Genomic DNA, 22,366 nt, shown 5'->3' with positions numbered 1-22,366 from the left:
AAAAAAATCTGTTTTTTTTTGTTTTTTTTTTTTGCCTATTTGCTCATTTCTGGAGTAGAAAACAGACTCTGACGGTACATCTAAAGCAGCCAGGGAAAACATTCTTCACAAAGACAAATCTAATTTGTCAAGTTAGCTAAATTTTGCAGCCTCATTTTTTTTTGTTGGGAAAATGTCTCTTAAGAGTAAGCAAGTTCATGTTTTTCAGACAGGCTCTTCTTACTCAAACATATTATGCCATTGTAATAATGGTGTTCAGTTGTTAAGTTATTCTCTAATTAGAAATGCTTGGCATTATAGAAGCATTTATTTCTAAAACAGGAAAGATGACAGATGACATGATGATTTTAACCATATTGTAGTTTCAAACTGTACTGCTGAAAAAGATGCTTAATGGATTGTGAAACTAACCTGTTGTTGTTATTATCACTGTTATTATTATTATTATTATTGTTATTATTTGTCTGGGTTTGATTTTAGCTGATTAATTTTATGAAGACATGAAAGGTATGTGATGATATTAAGCATTGTCCTGGTTTTGGTATATGGGCTAGATAGTCTAAATTTTTTGCAAGAAGTATTTAGACTTTAAAATAATAGTACTTAATAATAATAATAGTCATAATAGAGGTGTTTTTTTTTTAATAATGTTCCTTAAGCATTATTTAGCCTAAACAACTACTCTTTCAAATTATTATATTATTTAAGATTTGTAAACTTTTCTAATCCTTATTCCAAAAAGATATTTAAGCACAAATCCTAAATGAATCTCCTAGCACTTAAATTCATCATTGGCTTAGGAGTAAAATACTGATTTCATTTAAATGAAAATGCTCTGGAGGTTAAAATCAGCTGGACCAATATTTTAATGACAGTCTCCTACATATTTCCTTCACCAATGTCAAGTAAAGTAGATTATTGTTTCCTTTATTAATTAATAAAAGCCTTTCACGTACTTAATGATGCAAATATTGGCTCATAGTAAAAAATATCCTGTCACTTGAAAAGATATCAGTGTTGTTATCCAGTCAGTAATAAGCCCTGACAATTTTCTGTTGCAGTAATAATTGAAGGTATTGAAACCTATTTAATCTGTTCCTTGATTCAAACATTCCGAGAAATCTGACTATAATTTTTAGTTAGCACACTACTGATTTTTTAGGGAGCCTAGTCAACATGCTATTTTTTCTGTAGGGCTCTTATTTACACTGCTGTTAAGCAGGATAATAGCACTGATTCTATCATAAGCTCCACAAGCCTGCCTGTAAGGATATGGTATCATTGCCATTCCACTGATCTCTGTGATGAAGTGTTGACAACAGTAATGAACTAGGTCAGAAGCTAGGTTGGAGGTTGGTTGGTTTTGGGGGGATGAGGGGAGAGGGTTGGTTTGGTTTGGTTTTCAAGTTTTTGTTTGTTTGCTTGTGCTTTTTGTTTGTTTGTTTGTTTAGGATTCTAATTATTATTGAGGACTAGATAATGTATTCAAGGAAATGGAGGTAAATGTACAGCCACACAGTTCTTAGAACTTCCTTGGTCTTCCTTGACCTTTACAACATATCCGGAACGAAGTACTTTGATCTCAGTCCAACAAAGCACCTAAACATGCGCTTAACCTTCCTCTCTGCCAGGGCTTACAGGATTTCACAGAAGATGGAAGTTGATCTTCTGCATCAACATCTTGAGGGCCTCATCACATGAACTGTCCCTACAGGCTCATCTATTAACCAAGTTCACAAAGAATCCAGATCTTCTAGAATGAAAATAGTTAATACCATTCATTCCACAGTAATTAGTGTAGGATATTAGTACCTTTAATAAACAACATTCCCAAATCAAAAGCTTTTTTTGGACTTCATTCCAACACATTTAAAAATAGACTACATAGTTAAAAGAAATGCCAATAAGAAATTAAATTAAACACATAATTGCTATTAACAGAATATAGTTATGCTTGTTTCTTGCCATGTACCAGATTGCATGCATAGTTAGCTAATAATTTACAAATGAGCAATTATCCAACACTAAGGAATGAGAAGGAGACAGATAAGTTCAAATGTAATATATTGTCATTAAATGGTTTAAAATACAGGAAAAAAAAAAGACAAAGAAAAATTGCTGATCTGTATAGGATTTGGTTTTAAACACTTCCATGGAGAAAAATGTCAGTGGGAAAATAAAAAATAAAAATATAAATGTAACATTCTTTGCAGGGTTTTTTTTTTTTTTTAACAGTACTAGAGATTATGAGAGGAGATTTTCAGACAGAACTAATTCTTGGTTAAATGTTTCATATTCCAGAGTGCAGTGGCAGCAAAGTGCATAGATATGAGTGAACAGTCAGGAACTAAATGGTTCATGAAAAACTTGTTATAGATTAGACAAGCACTCTGTACTCCGTTCATCTGTACCTGCAGTACCACCAAATTTGTAGCTTTGTTACCCATATAGCTACCATCTTGTCTTAAGGAAAAAAACGGAGATTTTCATATAATTATAAAAAGAGAGGAGAATATTTTGTCCCTAAAACATTTACTTATATATTCTTTAACAGTATATCTGTCAATTTACGTCAAAAGTATTTTGGTTACTTAAGAGCAGAAACTACTTGCTTGGATAATCAAAGACATGGGAGAAGAAAAGAATAGTAAAGGTATATTTTGAAACAGTGAAGTAAGACAGAGTTAATGATCTGATCGGAAATACATAGATACAATAGTGTTATTTCATTTTAATATAAAATACATATTTTTACTGGGTAAATATGTTTAAGAGAAAAACCTAAACCATTTCCATGAAGAATAATGCCCGTGCACACCATTACATTTTCCAAAATACCAGAGGAAAAGAAAATAATGCAATACCTAATTCAGCTTTAACTTCAGAGCCTCACAAACGGGAAAGAAAAAAAGGCAATATACTTTCAAGAAACAAGGAGAAAAATATATCGTTGATATTTACCCAAGCATTCTTGCAAATCAACACTTCTAAAAAGGTCTTTGGATTAATAAAGGTATATAACAAACTTTTTGCTCGATTAAAATTGAATTAAAATTTCAGATTTTGTTACTGTCATCTGATGAGTGAAGATATTTACAGGGATATGGCATCTCCCCCTTGGGGAATCCAGTTCAAACCTGCAAAGTCTGCTTTATTATGTTGATGGAAACCAGTGAACTTCAGCTACCAGGTGAGCAAAAGCCCATTACAACGTTTGGCTGTAATGGCTCTAAACTAGCTTCTCAGTCTGGATCATGGACAGACAGGAACTAATGAGGAAGAAAGGAAGCACAACATCTCTTCTGCAATCTCTCCAGGCCCTATCTATAAGGCAGAATCTGAATTTACCTTACAATCTGAGGCAGATGTTTTGAAAGGTTCAAAGTGTTTGAAGTCCCTTCCCGCTGCAGCCAAACTGAATGTCATTCATTCTGTGGACTGTGAAGATGGAAGCTGTGTAAACATGAACAATATCCGTAACTCTACACAGAATTTTGATTTAATACGGGCAACGGTCTTACAGCTATCTAGCTATTCCCTGTAACCTTTCAAAAAGTCATGTTCTTTTAAATTTAGATTCCCCAACAAAGTTTGGCATTACTTACTTAAAATTTTAGTTATTTAGTATCTATTTTCCAATCCAAATCTACAAACTAAACCATAAATCCATCTATATAATTCTTATGTAGTTGGTAACTGTGGTCTTGCTCCTGTAGTATCTATATCCATCCCTCCTTTAAAGCCTTGACTTCAACATGCTATGGTTGTTTAATTTTTCTTTAGCATAAAGTCTGTGATAGAAATTGAGTGGAAATTCAAGGGCTGAAGTTGGATGACACACTAATAAATACATGGGAAACTTGGACACATTATTTTAGGGAAATCCCTAAATAGAGTTGCAACTCAAATAGTTAAACACTTTACTACTGATATGATCTTTGTCTCTAGAATCCATTATTAACATATAGCTTTTGGAGGTAATAAAAAAAAAAAATATGATGTTCTTTGAAGATTTCACATCCATATACCCTTTTCTGTTACTTACAAGCTTTGTTTTACAGTTCTTAAAATTCTGAGAATGTAACTCTATGCAATTAAAATAGACCTCTTCAGGTCTTGCAGGAAGAAATGAAAGAAAAGTATATACTCCCATGTACCTGAATACTGTCAGAAGTTTAGCTCAAACAACTTTATACTTTTTAAAATTTTCTTTTAATTTTCTGTGTTCGTATTCTACCTGCATGTAGCAGTATTCTAGCCAGCTGCTAATTGTTATATTTTTTGGTAAATTGTTATTCAAAGATAAAAAATGAAAGGATGTTCATGTTAAAGATGGTATTTTTTGACTATGAAATATAGGAAGAGCTCTACATCTTCTTTATGGTTCATCAGGTGTCAAGGAACACAGCTATTTTGGTTAATGACAAACAGCATATGCTATCCATCTAGAGAAGTACGGTATGCAGTCTGTCAGTTTCTGCACTTTCTGCTATATACTTTCTGCATCTGAATGTGATTATCAATAAGGGTTCTAAGAATCTGTGAAAAGTACTGATGACAAGACAGGATGGATATGTCTGATGCATGAAAGAAAGAATATGTGAAAACAGAAATGTGTACCATGGCTTCAGAGCATGAAAATTGCATAAAATCTATAATCAAATATTTAAAATCTCCTCTGAACCTATGTTTAAACTTATACTGCAGATATTATTTTAAAACTCATCAGATGTTTCCCTCCCAGCTAGCACTGCAACACAAGTTTGGAGAAAAGTGGATTTTTAAGTTTGATGGGCAACTTAAAAAAACTGCAGAAAAGAAATTATTTCAGACCAAGCTAAAATACTGTTTTAAAAAGTGTTTTTAAAACCTTTAAGGTTACACCAAAATGATTTATGTGATCTGAAATGTGACTAGTAAACTGTCTCTTTATCTTTATAAGAAAATACCAATCTAAATAATACATTCTTTCTCAAAATGAACAATGATTTATTTTAAAAATGAAAGACTTTAAAACATGCGAAAATAATTCTGTTATAATAATTCAAAGTATAATACTTTTACATTTTCAGTACTTTCTATTCTTTCATATAATACCAAACCAAAGATGCATCTGACCTAATCTAAATCCTTCTGAAACTATTTATCAATTAATTAAAAAAGTCACCAAGTTCTATGTCAGTCCTCCAGTGACTGTAAATTTTCTATTTACTAAAACATACACTCATCTTCTTAGATGCTATCTCTTTCTGAAATGAACCTCAAGAAATCTCTGCATAATCCTAAATAGCTAAATTTAACCAAGATAATCAGGAAAAAATATGAGTTTAAAACTATATATCCTGATATCCGTACCCACAGATTTAAACTGTTTCTAATCTGAGGGGGTTTTTGTTTATATTTTATTTTAATGCGACAAAATGATTAGTTAAACCAATATCCAAATACTCTGTATTTCTTAAATTCTGATTTATTAAATTTGTCCTTTCTTCACTCCCATAAAAAAAAAAAACTCCAATCCATTATTTTTAGATAAGATTTACTCATTATTAGCTTGATTCAATGATAGTTTTAGTTAATGCATATGTTCACTATAAAATAATAGTGTAGACAGACCTCATAGCTTTTGTCATCCTTCAACATTTGGATTCCTGCCTCCTATATTTATATATAGAATATATATACCCTGTACATACATATATATATTATAAAATATCTCATAATCCTTGTTTCTTAGTTATAATAGCTGAGAAAGTTTCATAATTCCCTTTCTGTGAAAAAAAAAATGGCAAAATGTCTTTCTAAAATCAGTGTGACAGAATTTTTTTCCCCAGAAAAAGGTAAAAGTAAAAAGTTTTTGAATGTAAACGTTTCATTTTTTAATTTTTAATTGCTATTACTTACTTTTTCACAGTATTAAAAGTTAAAGCTGATTATGAAGAGCTGCAGAAGTGTCTCTTAACATTAGGTGATCAGGCATTTACAAAAGCAATGCAGTTTGTAAACAGGAAAAAAAATCAAACTTCTGAAAGAATGGAGAAAAAAATAATGCAATCATGCTACTGTACAAGTCTTCACTGATTATGCCTAGAAAGAGACTGCAGAATTGAATCATGACAGATAGCTATAAAATCATGAATGGCATGGAAAATCCAAAGAAGGGATTGCTGCTCAGTTTCATATATACAATGAAGCACTAAAAGAAACACTCAGAGACGGGTTAAAAGGAAAAAGAAAGCAGACTGGGACTTTTCTTTGAACAACAGATGGTTAAACTACGGAAACTACTGCACCAGGATTTTACATATGTTGAAATTTATGTAGACTCATATTGTGACTAAACAGTTAATGGAAACTAAAATATCAAAGACTAGTAAGCATAAAATATTATTTTTTCCTTAGGAACTCTCTGCATGACAGATTGTGTCAGCTGGGTGTTTACAATGTCTGTATATACTTCCCCAATCTCATTTGCTTCCAAGGGCATCAATTGTTAACCATTGCTAGAGATAAGACATTGGGCAAGATGGACTTTTGGTTAGATCATGCCAGATAATCCCGTGTTATGTCGGTTATTTTATATATTGAATACTCATGATCATCTCATTTCATTTTCTTCTTCCGTTTTTATTTATTGGAGGGCAGAGGGGTGTCATTTCAGTCAGACCCATTTTCTTGCTACGAGTCTTTGGCCTAAGGAATAACCATTCCTAGATGGTTCCTATAGAAATCCCTAGGAATTCCCAGGACTGGAGACTCCTAGATCTGATTTTCTTTAAAAAGATTTATGAAACAACTTTACTTCCCAGAACTCACCAACAGTCCTGTTACTCTTGTGAGGCTCTGTGCAGCTGAGCCAGATGGAAGACAAAATGTTTGTGTTTGAAGTGGTTTTCCAGGTAGCCCTGTGTAGTGGAAAGAATAGGTGAAGGGCAAAGCTGCAACACCTGTAAAAAGAGATAGGGAAATCCAGTTTAATGCTTTATTAAATACAATCAAAATGAATGCATCTGTATAATTAAAACAATAATGATTTAGTTACAATAATTTGAAGTTAAGTTCTTTGTTTTGAATTCTATTGATAATAAAATCAGACGTTGTTCCACATACAATTTTATTTTGTGGCAAACCAACTTTTTCTTCTAAGAATTCTTTGAGCAGACAGTTCTAGACCTGTTTTGTTTTTAAACTGAAACACTGAATTATGCTGTCTTTTTACACTAGTGAGTGATTACACGTGCATTTTTTGTCACCTCTTCTGACATTCTGAACAATGTATCAATTAGAATTACACTTTTCTAGGGATCATTATTTGAGAAAACTCTCACTGCTTTGTGCAGTAGTTGCTTCTTGCAAAGTCCATTGTCTTCATTGCATATTATATTACAGTTTAGATTCATAAAAAAAATCACTGAGATATATTTCTGCAAGCCTACTGCTAAGGATAATGAAGGCTTGAGTTCTTTCATTTTTAACCAAAGCAAACAAGTGATATGCATTGTGCTAAAGGGAAAAGACACCACCATGATGCCTGATAATAGAGAACAGAAAATGCTTCTGGGCACTGCCCCTCTTGCACAGTTTCAAAAATCAGCATTTCTTACATTCTATTTTAAGTATTCATGCTGTTTTCATAACAGTGAATCTCTTTTGTCAAAATATAAATGACAGTAGTAAGATATGGCTCTGTTTTCTAAAGGATAAGAGTTGGTGGGGGTTACACAGTTGTCACATATGATTACAGCAATTCCATCATTTTTTTTAAGAGTGTGTATAATTGCCAAATGTTCAGAGAGGTGCTTGAATTTCAGGCCCTCTTCCCATTTTTCTGTTGTTTAACGTCTGGCTATGGCTAGTGCTTGTCAAGACAGGCATCCTTCCACGAGCTGGATATGCTGCCAGCTGCCTCCTGCAGCTTGGAAGCACTCGGCTGCCCCATGCAAATTCCTAGACCTATGGCATTCAGTAACCTCTGCATCCCAGGATGCTCCCCATCCCACTTTTTTTTGGAAAAAGAGGTACCAACAAGGCAGTAAAAGAGGGAGTTCCTCTAACATTTAGTTGTGAAAAGAAGTTTAACAAAGGGTGTCGTCTTACAACTTACATATTTATGAAAAACTGTTCTGGGTATTTGATATATAATGATGCTTTAGAAATAGTTTGCTCACTGGGAGCCACAGGTGGCAACATCAACTGTCTACCTAATACATAGTATGTTCCTACACTGTAAATGCAGTTCCTCCAGCATCTCTGAGTTCATACAAGTTTAAGTACCTAAACTCTTTAATAACACAGAATCCAAAGTGTTAGGGCTGCAGGCGAATGACTACTCTAAGAGAGAGGTTCAGCTAACTGGCAAGGGCATGGAAGGCTACAGAGCATGGCATGATAAATTGATGGACGTGACAGAAAACCGTGTGAGAAGCTGACAAAAGTTACAGGTACTGCTGCGAGGGACAGCTGGGTGGCACAGGTGGCAAAGAGAGGTCTAGATGAGAAGCGGCTCAACCTCACAGATAGTTGGAGGGGACCACACATTTTGAGGAGCAGTCTTGCAAGACCCGCAGCACCCAGGTAACCATAGCAGCAATTCCATACAAGGATGAGATTACCAAGGTAACTGTATCATGAAAACCAAATACGAGTACGGTTGCAACAAAGCTGGAAACAATGGGACAAAGAATAAACAGAGCAGGTTGCTCAGCTGCAATGAGACTGGGGTGGAGGAAGAGGCATGAAGGTGAAAATCAATGTCAAGAAACAAACAAAAAAAAAAAGGATAGCAACGCATGCAACTCATGTGAGGGTCCTGTCTGGAGGTACCTGTCGGCAGCCCTGGGCATGACCACTGCCACTGGAGCAGGACAACGAAACAGACCTGTTTTTCTGACTGCACCACAAGTGCCAGACCTGCTCCCATGGTCATGAAGGCCACGGAGGGTGAAGCAGGTGCTTTCTAGGGCCAGCAAGAGGAATGCACAAATGGATGGCTCAAGCATAATGGTACCATCATGTCACTGACCACCACACAGCTGGTGGCATTGGCAACAGCCCACACTTCATAATACAAAGAAGTGATCCTTGTACAAATGTATCAGTTATAAGAAAGCATACAACTTTTTACTAGCCCTTGACAGAGAACAAATGAAAGAGGAAACAAAATGTATTTGATAATACCAATGGATACAAACTGGTCAGTTCATTAAATACAATCTGCTGACATGAGAAAACTCCATCACAGAAGTCAGATACTGAGGTGAATAACTTGAGCCAAGACGCCACTTAGTAATCTCAGTGCCACTAGTAGCACAAAAGCTCCAGAAATATTTCAGGAAAGGACTGTTTAAAACTGATGTCACAAGGAACAATCCTAGGCTGTTCCTGAGCCCGTCAGATCAGGATTAGGGAGACAGAACTTCTTTCCTTCATACATGTAATTCTGGAATAAAGCAGATTAAAATGCTGCCAGAACCACTGCAGGCACCTGCATTGTTTCTAGAGCACAGACCAGGCAAAAGCTAAAGTAGAAGTTCAACATCACCAGACACATAATGCCTATATATTCTGGGTGAGGAGTTACCGCTCTTATGAAAGCAACTGCAGACTGTGGTGGAAGAGGTGTGCACATTTTTTTTTTTTATTTTTATTTTTTAGCAGTGAACTTAAAATCTCTTATTTACTTATAATCCCTCAAACTATTTTAATCTCCAGAAAGATATTAAAGCCCAGATCTGTGTACTTTCAACACATATACACATAATGAAAAATGTATATAGACGTTTGAGGGGAGGAAAAAAAAAAGTTCCCTAATGCTGGGTGGAGATAAATCTGTGTATAATCTAAAGGATTCCAGTATTTGAAGGTACAATGTTTGGATTTGTGCCCTTCCCCAGTTACCAAAGTTGCATGTGTTTAAAGTAACCAAATATTTATCTCAAATATCTTGATACATCTCTAGGAAGCTTGTTGAGGTCAGCTGTATTTCAGTATAACAGCTATAAAAGTTGGGCCATATTCTCTTGCTATTTTGAATGGCTTATACAGGCCCATTGATTTTATAGTTTTATCTTAAAAGCCTAGTTTTATTTCTCTTACCTAGTTTTTCCCAATTTAGAAACAACACAAGAATATAAACCTCACACAAATTGCTTATGGGCAGTGTATCCGTAAAGGCATGCCAAGACATTTATAGAAAAAGCATTTCTGTCTGCTGGCCCTGAAAGAAAACTTGATTAAGATATAAGGCACTCAAGCACACATTCAAATACACACACTGCATTTGTGAGACTGTTAGCCTCATATTGATCTATTTGCTCACTGCTACGTTGTTCACAAAGCATGCACTGCAATAAGAACCAAATGTCATCTGATAGGACAAATCATATGTGTGTGGGGGGGAACATACATACATGCAAAGCAACAGGGAGTTTAGCTACTGAAATCTGAGATGAAGAATAATATTTTCTCTGAAACTTCATGATTTTCAAGCAATACTACTGAGCATCATTAAACAGCTCACTAGACAAATCTGCAGGTATGAGTAACCATGACAAATTAGCATGTGAAACCAAAATACCTTTCAGCTTCTGATGGAATAGAGTAGAGTAGGAGCTGCTGGGAGAATAAGGAAAACAAAGGATTAGAGACATAAAATGATTGAACAAAATAGTACATATAATATCATCTTGCTCATTCGCAAGGATTTTATTTTATTCAGTTTTAGAAATGGGGCTTTTACCCCATCTGTACCTTGTTAATTTGCAAAAAAATAAAAAATAAAATAAAAAAAATAACAAATTGAAAGTCCACATCACAGAATGGTCTGCTCCAAATTAAAAGGGCTGTTATATATTGAGTAAATATATGCAAAAATGAGATGCACACACATTTGTCCCATCTTGCATCTGGTTGGTCATAGCTACAGCCTCTGTGGTTTCTTTTTTGTTATCCAAATACTTATTTATGTTTGTGAGAAATAGCCACTTGTTGGAGGGGATAGCAATTGGTCCTGGAAGACAGAGCATAACTGCTCCAGGTTTGCCAGTTGGAGAGGCAGAGAACCAAAGGAGCCAACAGTTTCTCAAGAGCAGACAGCAAAACAGCAAAAAAATGTCTAAAAGAAGGTGAAAGAAAAGCAAGTGGCAGGGCAAAAGCTGCTGCTGCAGACCCTGACAAGCCTTGTGGTTTGTATTTGTTGTTTAAGTTCTGCTCTGTAAGAAAATGTATTGTCACATCTCTGAAAAGTACTGCAATTTATAAGCTAACCTTGCTGCGCAAGCCAGTCCTGTGACAGCCTAATAGACATCACTGCCAGGGGAATTATTTAGTCTCGTAAAATATGGTGTATCTTGGAATAATGGAACTTAGATTGGGACATATCATATCCTATTATTCTATTAAACACCCTAAATAATCTCCATCTTCCGGTGTTTTCTTACCCTTCACATATTAGTAGACTTTTGTCAACCATCCAAGTTATGCATATTTAACTCTTCTAATTTTTCCTCCTAAATGATCTCTCCACCTCCCTAATTGATTTTAATTTTCTTCTCTGAAATCTCTTGAATATTTTTCTGGCAATGTGGTGCCCTACATTTAAAGCAGCATTCTGAATATAGTCACACTGCAGCTGTACAGAAAATAATATTCTCTGTGGCAAAACACCTGTGAGAATTTAGCCCCAAATTGTTTTAGCTATTTTTACTTCAATATCACATTGCATATTCAATGTTAGTTTGCTGCAATTGTAACCATGACATTTCTTTATTTGTTATTGCTTCCTAGATTTCTTAGGTATTAATCTTGCAAAGACCCACATGGTGCTCAGCAGGGAACATGGAAGTGCTGCATGCTGTTGTTACTACTACAAACCACCACAGAGAGGTCAAGATGTGAAGGAGGAAGTTCAGTAAGGCTGGAATTTTATTTCCTTGTCCCAGTTGGATGGAGCAAGTGGCTCTGCTTTCATGACCATTTCCAGCTGTTAGTGAGCAACTAGCCATTCACTGCCATGGCACATGTTCAACCACTGCCAGCATCTTACTGCTGCTGTACCTGTTACCAGGAACCCCAACCACCCCTAGTGTAGCTTCTTTTGCAAATACCTCTTCCACAGTTCCTCTATTCTACCACAGGGAAATGAACCTCCCATAAAAGAAAACACTTGTCCTGCATATTTGCCACCAGAAAGCAACAGTAAAACACTCCTTTTTCTTCTTCTCCCACCCTTACCATGTCTTACTGATAAGTAACAATTCCCTAAGTTTATTCCAAAGTATCCTTCATGAGAGAATTTTACACCAGGAGGAAAGCTTACACATCGGTATCAATATTTTTTGGTAGCTCTCAGTACTTTTGTTTACTGAGGATTCTTTTTTTTTTTTTTTTTTTTCATTCCTTGAGCATACAGAATACAGCATATAGAAAAGTTGGTAGCTGCCTGTAATATCCTCTGCTCCACTTTTCCTATACCACCTTTCAGTCAGCTTCCACTGGGAAGACACCCTGGATGTGCTCTAAATCTGTCTCCTAATGACTAACTCCTTCAAAAACATTATTTATTTATTTATTTATTTATTTAACCAAGACGTACAAAAAAGTGTTCATCCTACCTTTGTCCTACTTGCTCCTTTTGCACTGAAATATAGATTTGCCTGCTTCTGAGAGCACAGAGAGCACATAGCTGAGAGCACATGATGCTCAAGCATCAGTCCTCATGACTCACTCACAGGTATTGTTCTTCATACCTTGTTTCTACCTGAACCTACTAATACAGAACTGAGATTCTGCAGTGAATGCTCAGAGAAAGCTGGATATGAAGCACCGAACCAAAAGCATAGCACTTTGTTCACAGAGTCACATATCAGCTTCTAAAACTCATCTATGTCATACTGAAAAAAAGACAAGCCAGAATATTCAAAAATATATAAACCATTCAATTCTCTTCCCATCACGTTGAGGAGTGCCTTAACTTTTCCCTAGAGACTCTAAAACCAGAAAGAAATTGCTGAGGCGTATGTCTCTTTCCTCTGTCTTTTCTGAATCTCGGCTCGGTTACATCACTGTTCCCCTAAGATTCAACTAGCACCATTAGCACCAATATTCTGCTGGGAGTCCAAAGCACATGTCCCAGCATTGTGTTCACACCATTTTTCAGGTCTGATGCAGACCTGAAAGCATCAGATAGTCTCTTTGCAGAAAATGTATAATGTTGGTTAAAGAATTGTTCTGTCGTCAGTAAAATCCCTGTTGTTTCATTTGCCTTTAATAATAGATTAGATCTGGCCATGGCTGAGGAGGCAGTCAATTGTCAGATGCTAAATACCTATACCAAGGACATCAGATGTGCGAAATTGAAGCTGGCTGGGCATTTTGCTCACGTAAAGTCTAGTCCTGTATTTTCTCAGCTCTTTTGGCTAACATTCACATTCCTGCTGGTTTATATATTCTGTGATGATATCTACCTCCATTTTTCAATTGGTCTCCAAGTGCACACTGGCTTACTTGGGTGACAAGTTGGAAGTATTTTGAAAATTGAATTTGTTGGAAGCCTTCCTGCCTTTCCAGCCACAAAATAATTAATTCACAGGTTTGTACTCTCCCTTGTATCCAACTTTGCTGCAAATAAAAAATTAATCTAGAGGCATCCCTCCTGCAAAACTGATTTTAATCAAGAAGTGATTTGTGGCCGCATGTAAGCAGTGTCAGGTAGGGAAGGGATTCACAGTGTTCATCCTGTTCCACAAACGGGAGCATGACATGAATATCAGCTTCACGTGCTGATCCACAGCACGCAAGCTTTGCTGCACACAGCTGTTCTTTTGTGAATTGTTTGCATTTCAAATGTGCTCTCTGGTTGTCTGTATTCTGATTGAAGGATGATACCATTCAGTTCTTGCTGGGAGCCTTCTGGGTGGAAGCTGGAGAGAAGAGCTACATGGCCACATGCATATTCCTCGCAGGCTCCTCCACTGTTTTCTTTTATTTTTAATTCAAACAGACACCTTGAATGTGGAGGCATAACTTAGAAGTCCCCATATTCTCTCAAATTATTTTTATACTTTACTTGTCACCCCTTCTCCAACTCAAAAAGGGAAGTTCTTTTTGGTTATGCAATTTCTTTTTTCATGATAGACCGAAATGAAAACCCTATACTATCTTGATTCTGAGGTTGCAAATGTTACAGCATGAGGTGAAGGTCTGCATGGGAGCATGCCATCCTCATGTCTTCCTAAAATTATAATTCTCATTATATTCTGTGGAAGTTTTACCACTGATTTCAATACAGTATGATTTCTTCTTAAACGCCCTCACTTGCACTAACAACTTTGCTTTCTCAAGCACCTATTTAATTTCTTTTTATGCATTATATTTTAAAGAAAAAAGAGGGCGGGGAGTGCATAAGGAGCATGTCTGAGGACACAAAAGTTTAATTATGTTTCACATCATGGCAAATTAAATAATGTTTTCTTTCTTCATTCTACTTAGTCCTTTTTCTAGGCAGGAGTAACCTAGGACATCCAGTAGAAAGTTTATTAATGTAGGATTCCATGCATATCTTTCTAACATTCTTATACTTCTATTTTTAGGTTTCACTTGTGCTTTATAGAAATTACATTTCCAGTTCAGCAAGGAACTTAAGCATAAGTTTAATGTTAAACCCATGCTTCATTATTTAATGCAACATGTGATCTTATGATTAACACTTACTGAAGTCTCAGAGAGCTTAGAATCTGCACAAGAATTCTGCTGAACTGCAGCTTTCCTCACAAAAGTTGGATTTTGGAAAACTTTACAGAAGAGCTGCTTGTTGATATTTTTCACCTTTCATTTAGGACTCAAGGTGATCTCCTGCATTAAAGTACACAAGTACACTTCACAGCACTTTAGCCCTTATTTTTTCTCTCATGTTAGTATCCTCTGTAACTTAATTGATGTGTTGTTTAGAAGAGGGAACTCTTCCAAATCATTAGTGAAGGAACAGAACATAACCTGACCGCCTTCTCTGGCAGTAACCCAGCAGTCATTTCCTCCTAAGTCAGTAGTTTGCAGCTCATCATTTCCCTTTGTTTACTATCTTCAACCAGTGGTTCATCCACATGATAACATTCATATTCAAGACAATTTAAATTAATTTTGAGAGAAGAGTTTTATAGAACACAGTATCAAATATTTTCCTTAATTAATTGGAAATGCATATCATATTATTCTTCTCTTTTATCCACTAATTTTATAATTATATCAAAGAAGCAATCAAGTTTGTCTGGCAAATCTTTATTAAATCCTTTTGCTGCTTAGCTCTAAAAATATGAGAATGAATTCCAAACTTCCTTCTCACAAAAAAAAAAAAAAATCCTCATCCAAAATGAAATCTGTAGATTTTATTTCACATGTGATAATAGCAAATGAAAAAGATAAAAAAGAAAAAAAAAAAAGAAAAAAAGCAAACGCAGAGCTACAGGATTCTGATATTATAGTTATAAGAAATGATTTAATGGAACAAGCAAACAAACAAAAAGAATGTGGATAATGCAATGATTAGGGCTTTCTGCATTGATTCTGGAGATGTTTTTCTACTAAAAACTTCCCAGCCAACCCTGGTAAACATGATTCCCCATGCTTCAGAACCCTACATCTTCCTCTGTAATGTTTACTCCTTAGAAACGCTTCTGCACCTCATAAAGGTGTAGTGAGAAAAAATAAAGCAAGATTCTCTAGTAAGCAATGCCCCCATATTTCTGAAAGATTGAATTCTCATCAGGTTAAAAATATCCAGTGTATAGTGCTATCATGGATGCTAAGATGAGACATCAGGATAGAGATAGCTGCCTGTATAGGCAGTATCGGTCTAGACTTAGCTATTTGCAGTATCACTACCAACTATGCTGCAGCAACCTGAGCTTGCTACTACCTATACAAGACTTCTGGAAATGCTTGAAAGTTATCTGGCTGCCAGAATTCTCTTCACCACTACCCCAGTGCTGTCAGTACCCAAGCATACCCAGCCAAGTAGGCATGGCCACAGGGGGTGCAATTATATCCATGGATATTGAGCGATCGATTCACTTTGAAAATGCAGCAGACAGTTGTTGGGGAAGAACATAAACATATTGGCACAATACTACAACCTCCTGCAGCTGCTGCGTAGCTGCAGCAGATAAATGTACATATCAAGGGAAGCCAAAGAAAGAAGAGACTACATTGCCTGACCTGAGAGCAAAAACCTCACTTATCTCACTTTCTGAAAGGCCCAGAATAAGGAGTTCAGAGGGTTAGCCTTTCACCTCTTGGTCCTCAAGGACAAAGAAAATAAAAAAGAGACCCTCCAGATTTTTTTGAAATAAACTCAGATGCAGGTTTTAAAATGCTAGTACTCGTAACCTTATGTCTATGGTCTGAAATATTTTAATCCTTTGAAGAAATGCAGTGGAGTCAAGACAGCAACAGGAACATTAACATAAAAATTAAAACAGAATCGATGGGTTTTACCATGCTATCTTCCACAAATTACTACTGAATCAACAGTAAACTTAGTATTTTCCCATTAACTAAGATTTTTTGCAAAAGTGAATAGTACTCAAAGGAGTCTTTCTATTAATACTGGTACCTTGCAGCATTTTTTATGAAGCTGATGTCATTAACAAGGAGGTAAAAATCAAACAAATAAAAATGCTTCTTACTTCTCATTGTTCTCTATGTCTTGACAGTGACATGATCTAAACACAGCAGGAAAAAATGGAGGTATTTTCTCCCTAAGCTATTTCTGTATTTGCAAACAGATGGTGGGTGTCATTTTATTGAATTAAACACTATATTCTGCACATTCCTAGCTCTATATCTTCATCGTCCTACTGCTCATCATCTCTGGGGAATATAATCTCTTAGTTCCTCTTCTATCAACCATTTTCACAGCTAACCAGTCATGCTATGTAGACATACATACATTTACTGATCAGGTAACCTGTGCTCCATTCAAGCAAAGTAATTGCTCCACATAAAACTAGACAACACTGGTTTAGATGTTGTGGGATCAATGCAAATCTTTATTTCAAAGAACTTTTTTTTGGACTGGAATTTAGTTCATATAATCCAAGGAGAGTACTTACTACACTAATGAATTCCCTTCGTTACAAGAAACAGAAAGGAGCTTTTAATTTAATCATATGTAATTGGCCCATAGCATAGCAGGATTTAAGTATTTGTTCACCGGTAACCTACGCCTTATGAAGTCTTTAGCGGTAACAAGATACAATAATAACAGTAAGATAAAAGGTGTAATAAGACCATCGAACACAAGTGGCCTCATAGACAGTGATTAGATTTAAGAGCCATCAAGTAAAAGGTCTTGGTGTCAGCCAACCGACAGGCTGGCTGATATTTTTTTTCAGTTGAAATTGACAATGCTAAGAGGGAAAAAAAGAGTCACTTATCTACACTACAGTTACAGTAATGGTTTGTTAAAAATGGTTTGTTAAGAGTACTGAGTCTTGAAGACTTAACTTCTGAAACAACAGTCAAAATTTTTACTATGGTCTGAAGAATCTTGGGGTTTTAATCTGTTTTTCTATAGGTTGAAATTAATAAAGACATATAATCTATATAAACCCCCTGGGTTTTCTTCTTTTAATACTATTTTTGTGGGGTGGGTGGGGGGAGTCAGTGGGAAGGATCCTTATTTCAATTCACTTTCCCCCTGCACAGACCTTTTAAAAAAAAATGTCTTTTTCAAGACAAGCTCATTTTTGACCATTAAGATCTGTACCATCCTGCACAGTTGGAGCTCAAGAAAACTTGTAGTCCAGAACACCTAAGATAAAATGTGACATATTACAAGCAGGTGTTTATGACATTTATGATATTTTTCTGAAGGAGATATCAAAAACGGGTGCTGGGTAGATTTCCCTAGTACCTCTTATACTTAGAGTAGAAACATTTATCCAATATCAAATCCACATTTTTTTTTGAAAAAAAAAAAAAAATATATATATATATATATATTTCCCCTCACTGTATTCACGAATAAAAAAACAGTCACAGACTTCCATCAGATCTGTCCCTCTGACTTTTTTCTTTAAGGACTACTAACATCTTATCTTAAACTGAGCAAATTAAGCAACTAAACTTTCTTAATATGTAATGTTCTCTAAGATGCCTATAATTCTCGTTTCGTTTAGCTTTCTGAAAGTTTGGTAAGTAAACTGCATTCAGAACCTAAAATGCATCCATGTAACTCATATGATCAGTAAAGTAGGACACATAGCTGGTTTCTTTCATATAACTCATACATTAATATATCTTGGAAGAAATTTATCTGTTTTATACAGCATTATTATTGTCTTTGTGATTCACTTCAATACCCAAAGTCTTCTTCTACTGTGCTTCTTAGATATTTTTTGTTACCTTGCAGTTATGCAGTTGATTATTTTTCTTAGTTCAGGATTTTTGCACCTTTCATCATGGAAGAAATGAAGAAATGTTACGAATTCCCACACAGCACTCCAGCATTCGTATAGACTTTCCCAGTGCACTGTTAAGAGTTTTCCATTTCCCAAGACATTAATGAATTGATTACAATCTGGGTAAGAAGGACCACCATCTATTTCCAGGCCCTTTAGTTCTCAGAAGGAATCAGATACCATTATTCTCTGAGTTTTTTGGTCAGCTGTAACTCATGCATATCAGCGTTCCCAGACTTCTTACTGACAAAAGCCCTGTTTATGGCTATCTATTGCCTGGTGATATTCCCCATAGTATCTGGGAATTGGGAAAAGTTAACTCCCTTTAATCTTTGGTAGGAACTACGGTTTCCCAGAGTCTAGGAGCAAAAAGGAATAACAAGAATTGGCTGTTGGCACATACAGAAATAAAGCTGTGTTGTGGTTTAACCCGGCTGGCAGCTAAACACCACACAGCCGTTCGCTCACCCTCCCCCTTCCCTCTCTGGGATGGGGGAGAGAAACGGGAAAGTGAAGCCTGTGAGTTGAGATAAAGACAGTTTATTAAGACAGGAAAATAATAATAACAATAATAATAATAATAATAATAATTAGTATTACTAATAATAATGTGTACGAAACAAGTGATGCACAATGCAATTGCTCACCACCCGCTGACCGATGCCCAGCCTATCCCCGAGCAGCCGGCCCCCCACCCCGGCCAGCCACCCCTATATATTGTTTAGCATGACGTCAGATGGTATGGAATACCCCTTTGGCCAGTTTGGGTCAGCTGTCCTGGGTCTGTCCCCTCCCAGCTCCTGCTGCACCCCCAGCCTGCTCGCTGGCAGGACAGAGCGAGAAGCTGAAAAGTCCTTGGCCTGGTGTAAACACTGCTCTGCAACAGTTAAAACATCAGCATGTTATCAGCGCTCTTCTCATCCTAATCCAAAACATAGCACCCTACCAGCTACTAGGAGGAAAATTAACACTGTCCTAACTGAAACCAGGACAAGCTGTTGCCAACAAGTAGTCAGCATAATTTTTTGTTGTTATTTTTCTTTTCTTTTGCCTTTTACTTTTTCAGTAATAATTTCACTTTATATTTAATAATTTAATTAACACAATAGTTTGTACAATTCTTTGTGATTCTTCTGGCAATTGACAGCTGCAGCATATCAACAACATATTTCCTATTTTATCTTCTTTGTCAATGATAATGTTTTAGCAGGAGAGAAGTAAAAGTTTTTTCAGCTCAAGTGTATTGAGTCCTGTGTATTGCCCACCCACCATCTATTGGGCACACTGGCCCAACAAAGGACAGAATCAGGATTTTATCTTTTCTTTTCTTTCTTTTTATTCTCTAGGCATTAATACCTCTCTCCTCCTCCCTCCCTCCCTCCCTCCCTCCCTCCTTCTCTCTCTCTCTCTCTCTCTCTCTCATAGTATAGAATATCTTCTGGGATGTTGTAGTTCATCTGCCTGGTGTAGAAATCTTTGTTTCTTCCCTTTTGTAAGCCTGCAACCATTCTGTAGTCAAAGAATATAAAGGTTTAAAATATGTAGCCCTGGAAATTTCAGGTACATACTACCATGAACAATGTGTTTCCAGTGGTTTAAGCTTTCTTTTTATGGTCAATATAGTAAATTAATTTTCCTTGAGTCTGTTTCACCCATGATGGTAATTGGTAAGCGATCTCCATGTCTTTATCTTGACCCATGAGCTTTTTCATCCTACTTTTTCTCCTCATCCTTTTGAGGAGAGAGAGGGAGAGAGTGACTGGGTTGGCATTTGGCACACAAAGTTCAACCCACCACAAAACTGCACATACAGTTCACAGTATGTATTAACTAATGTGGGTCCTTCAGAACAAATTCCTGAGACACTGGGAATTCAGTGTTAAACCTTTCATAAACTTTTATGTATCCATAATTTCATCCACATTTTTTAAAGTACCACTATATTAATATTTCACTTAGTTGAGAAAAAAAAAAAAGTCCTGATCAGATAATATTTTCTTTGAAAACTCAGGGCACGAGCTTTCAATGAATTTGAAAGCTATTTATTTTGAAATTATACTTTATATAATTTCAAATACAAATATTTCATATGTTTCATATATTTATATTTGAAATTATTATATTATCAAATTGTTTTAACTGTTAACAAACAATATTACAGATGACTATATTGTCTTGCTAATAATTTCAATGTCTATAGTAAAGAAAGCTAGCAATACTCTAGAGTGCCTGAAATTTAAGAGCTATTCATGTAAGCTATCTTGCTCCATCCTGTTCAAACTGGTCCACCTATAGTTAAAGAAAAAGATAGAAAGTGATTTGTAGTGAGAACTTACCTTGTATGCAGTCACATTCTGAAGGAGCTTTTCTGTAGTGATGTCAGAGAATCCAGTGAGATTAAATTCAGTAGGCTGAATTTAACCTTGTGAATATTACTCTTAGTAGGTATTTCAGAAAATATACATGCCTTATTGAAGGAAGAAGGAATGATTGATTTATTTTTTTTTTTGAGATAGTTTCATCAAAACATTAATTATGGGGCTGATGTAAGTATTTGCAGCAAAGAAATTTTAAGCCTAACAATAAGCAACTCACTTCTGTCAGCCATCATGGATAAGAAGGAAGGAAAGAAAGAAAGAAAAAAAGCACAGCAAACCAAAAAAAAACCAAAACAAATAAAAAAAATAAATAAAAATAATAATAATTAAAAAAAAACACCACCGCCACCAAAAATCCCAGAGACCTATCATCAGGAGACTTCAAAGAAGTTTTTATTACTTTTTTTTTTCTACTATGTCACGAGTTTTCTTGCCATTAAAACATCTTTAAAGCTAGATGGGGCATTTGAATTTTGAGCTTTGAAAACAAGAGTAAAACAATCTAGGAAGCAAATGAACATGAACTTCAAATCCTTATTATTGTTTATCATCATAAAAAAGAAAGTTACAATTCCTTAATTTTCTTAGCTTTGACACTTAAAGCAATTTTATCTGGACTGTACCTAAACTTTGATTAGAATTAACATTTTTTAGATCCTAAACTTTTACATCCAGGCTATATCAATTGGAATTATCGATCATGAAAAACAAAACTAAACTAAAACAAACAAACAAAAAGTTATCAGCTATTATAACCTTAGTTTCACACTTCTTGTAATTTCATGCTAGAAATTGCTCTGACCACTTTAACACCTATTAATGTTGTTCAAGTGGTAACTTTTTATAGAAGTACATGTATATCTGTGTTCCTCCTATTGACATTTACACAACCATCTACAAAAAATGGAACCATTATCTAATAATTTAACTATTTCCATAGATAACAGCTCAACGATGAGTTACCTACATATACTACCCATTCTAACAGACAGGCAGTCTGTCACAGATTCAGAGGTCTTAGCTTATTTCCACAGACCAGTGACTCTCTTTCACCCTTTGACAGATCATCCTTTCAAGCAAGGAAGTATAGGTTAACTCAAAATGAAGCTATTCCCATGTTTAACAAGAACTCCAGAAATCCAGGTTAGCTAATCCTGAAACTAATCATGATTAGCTCCACACGAAGTGTTCTTTGTTTTCTATGGTAAATCACATCAACCAATGTTTTACCAACGGAGTTCTCTTTCTTTACAGAGAGATCTCTGAACCCTCAGTAACATGGGTTTAGTGGAATCCTCCTGAGAGCTTCCATAAAGATCTGAAGATAAGACAGATCTAGGGCCTGAGCTCTCCACAGTTGGACCATACAAAAAAAATAAATAAATAAAATTAAATTGTATGCACAACACAAGCAGAATTAAGCACTGTTACAGCGAACTGCAGAACAAGAGAAATGTCATAATTAGGTGGTGAAGGCAGCCAAAATAATTTCCAAATATTTGTTCAAATGTTTAATCAAAGTATGCTTGTAGT

The 22,366-nt window shown here is 35.6% G+C and overlaps 1 protein-coding gene across 10 annotated transcripts in view; it reads right to left on the bottom strand.

The window, feature by feature from the left end:
• Positions 1-22,366, bottom strand: part of LOC308190633 (uncharacterized protein) — a 288,343-nt gene that overhangs the window by 116,471 nt on the left and 149,506 nt on the right. For 6 of the 10 annotated variants that reach the window (XR_013947387.1, XR_013947388.1, XR_013947389.1 and 3 more), the window contains exons 1-4: positions 19,103-19,827; positions 10,577-10,614; positions 6,817-6,947; positions 3,349-3,438 (exon numbers count right to left, since the gene is read on the bottom strand). Coding sequence is in view for 1 of the 10 variants with exons in the window: in XM_080582248.1 (XP_080438374.1) it covers positions 6,817-6,947; positions 10,577-10,611 (166 nt within the window). In the remaining 9 variants the exon portion in view is untranslated. Of the gene's footprint in view, positions 1-3,348; positions 3,439-6,816; positions 6,948-10,576; positions 10,615-19,102; positions 19,828-22,366 lie in introns of those variants that run through there. The other 4 variants (XR_013947386.1, XM_080582248.1, XR_013947393.1 and 1 more) reach the window with 3 other exon arrangements.

The sequence above is a fragment of the Anser brachyrhynchus genome (genome assembly GCF_964034855.1).
Source record: "Anser brachyrhynchus genome assembly, chromosome: 2".
In the NCBI taxonomy this organism is placed as follows: domain Eukaryota; kingdom Metazoa; phylum Chordata; class Aves; order Anseriformes; family Anatidae; genus Anser; species Anser brachyrhynchus.
The sequence above is the reverse complement of the archived record's forward strand: the minus strand, read 5'-3'. Positions and strand labels throughout refer to the sequence as shown.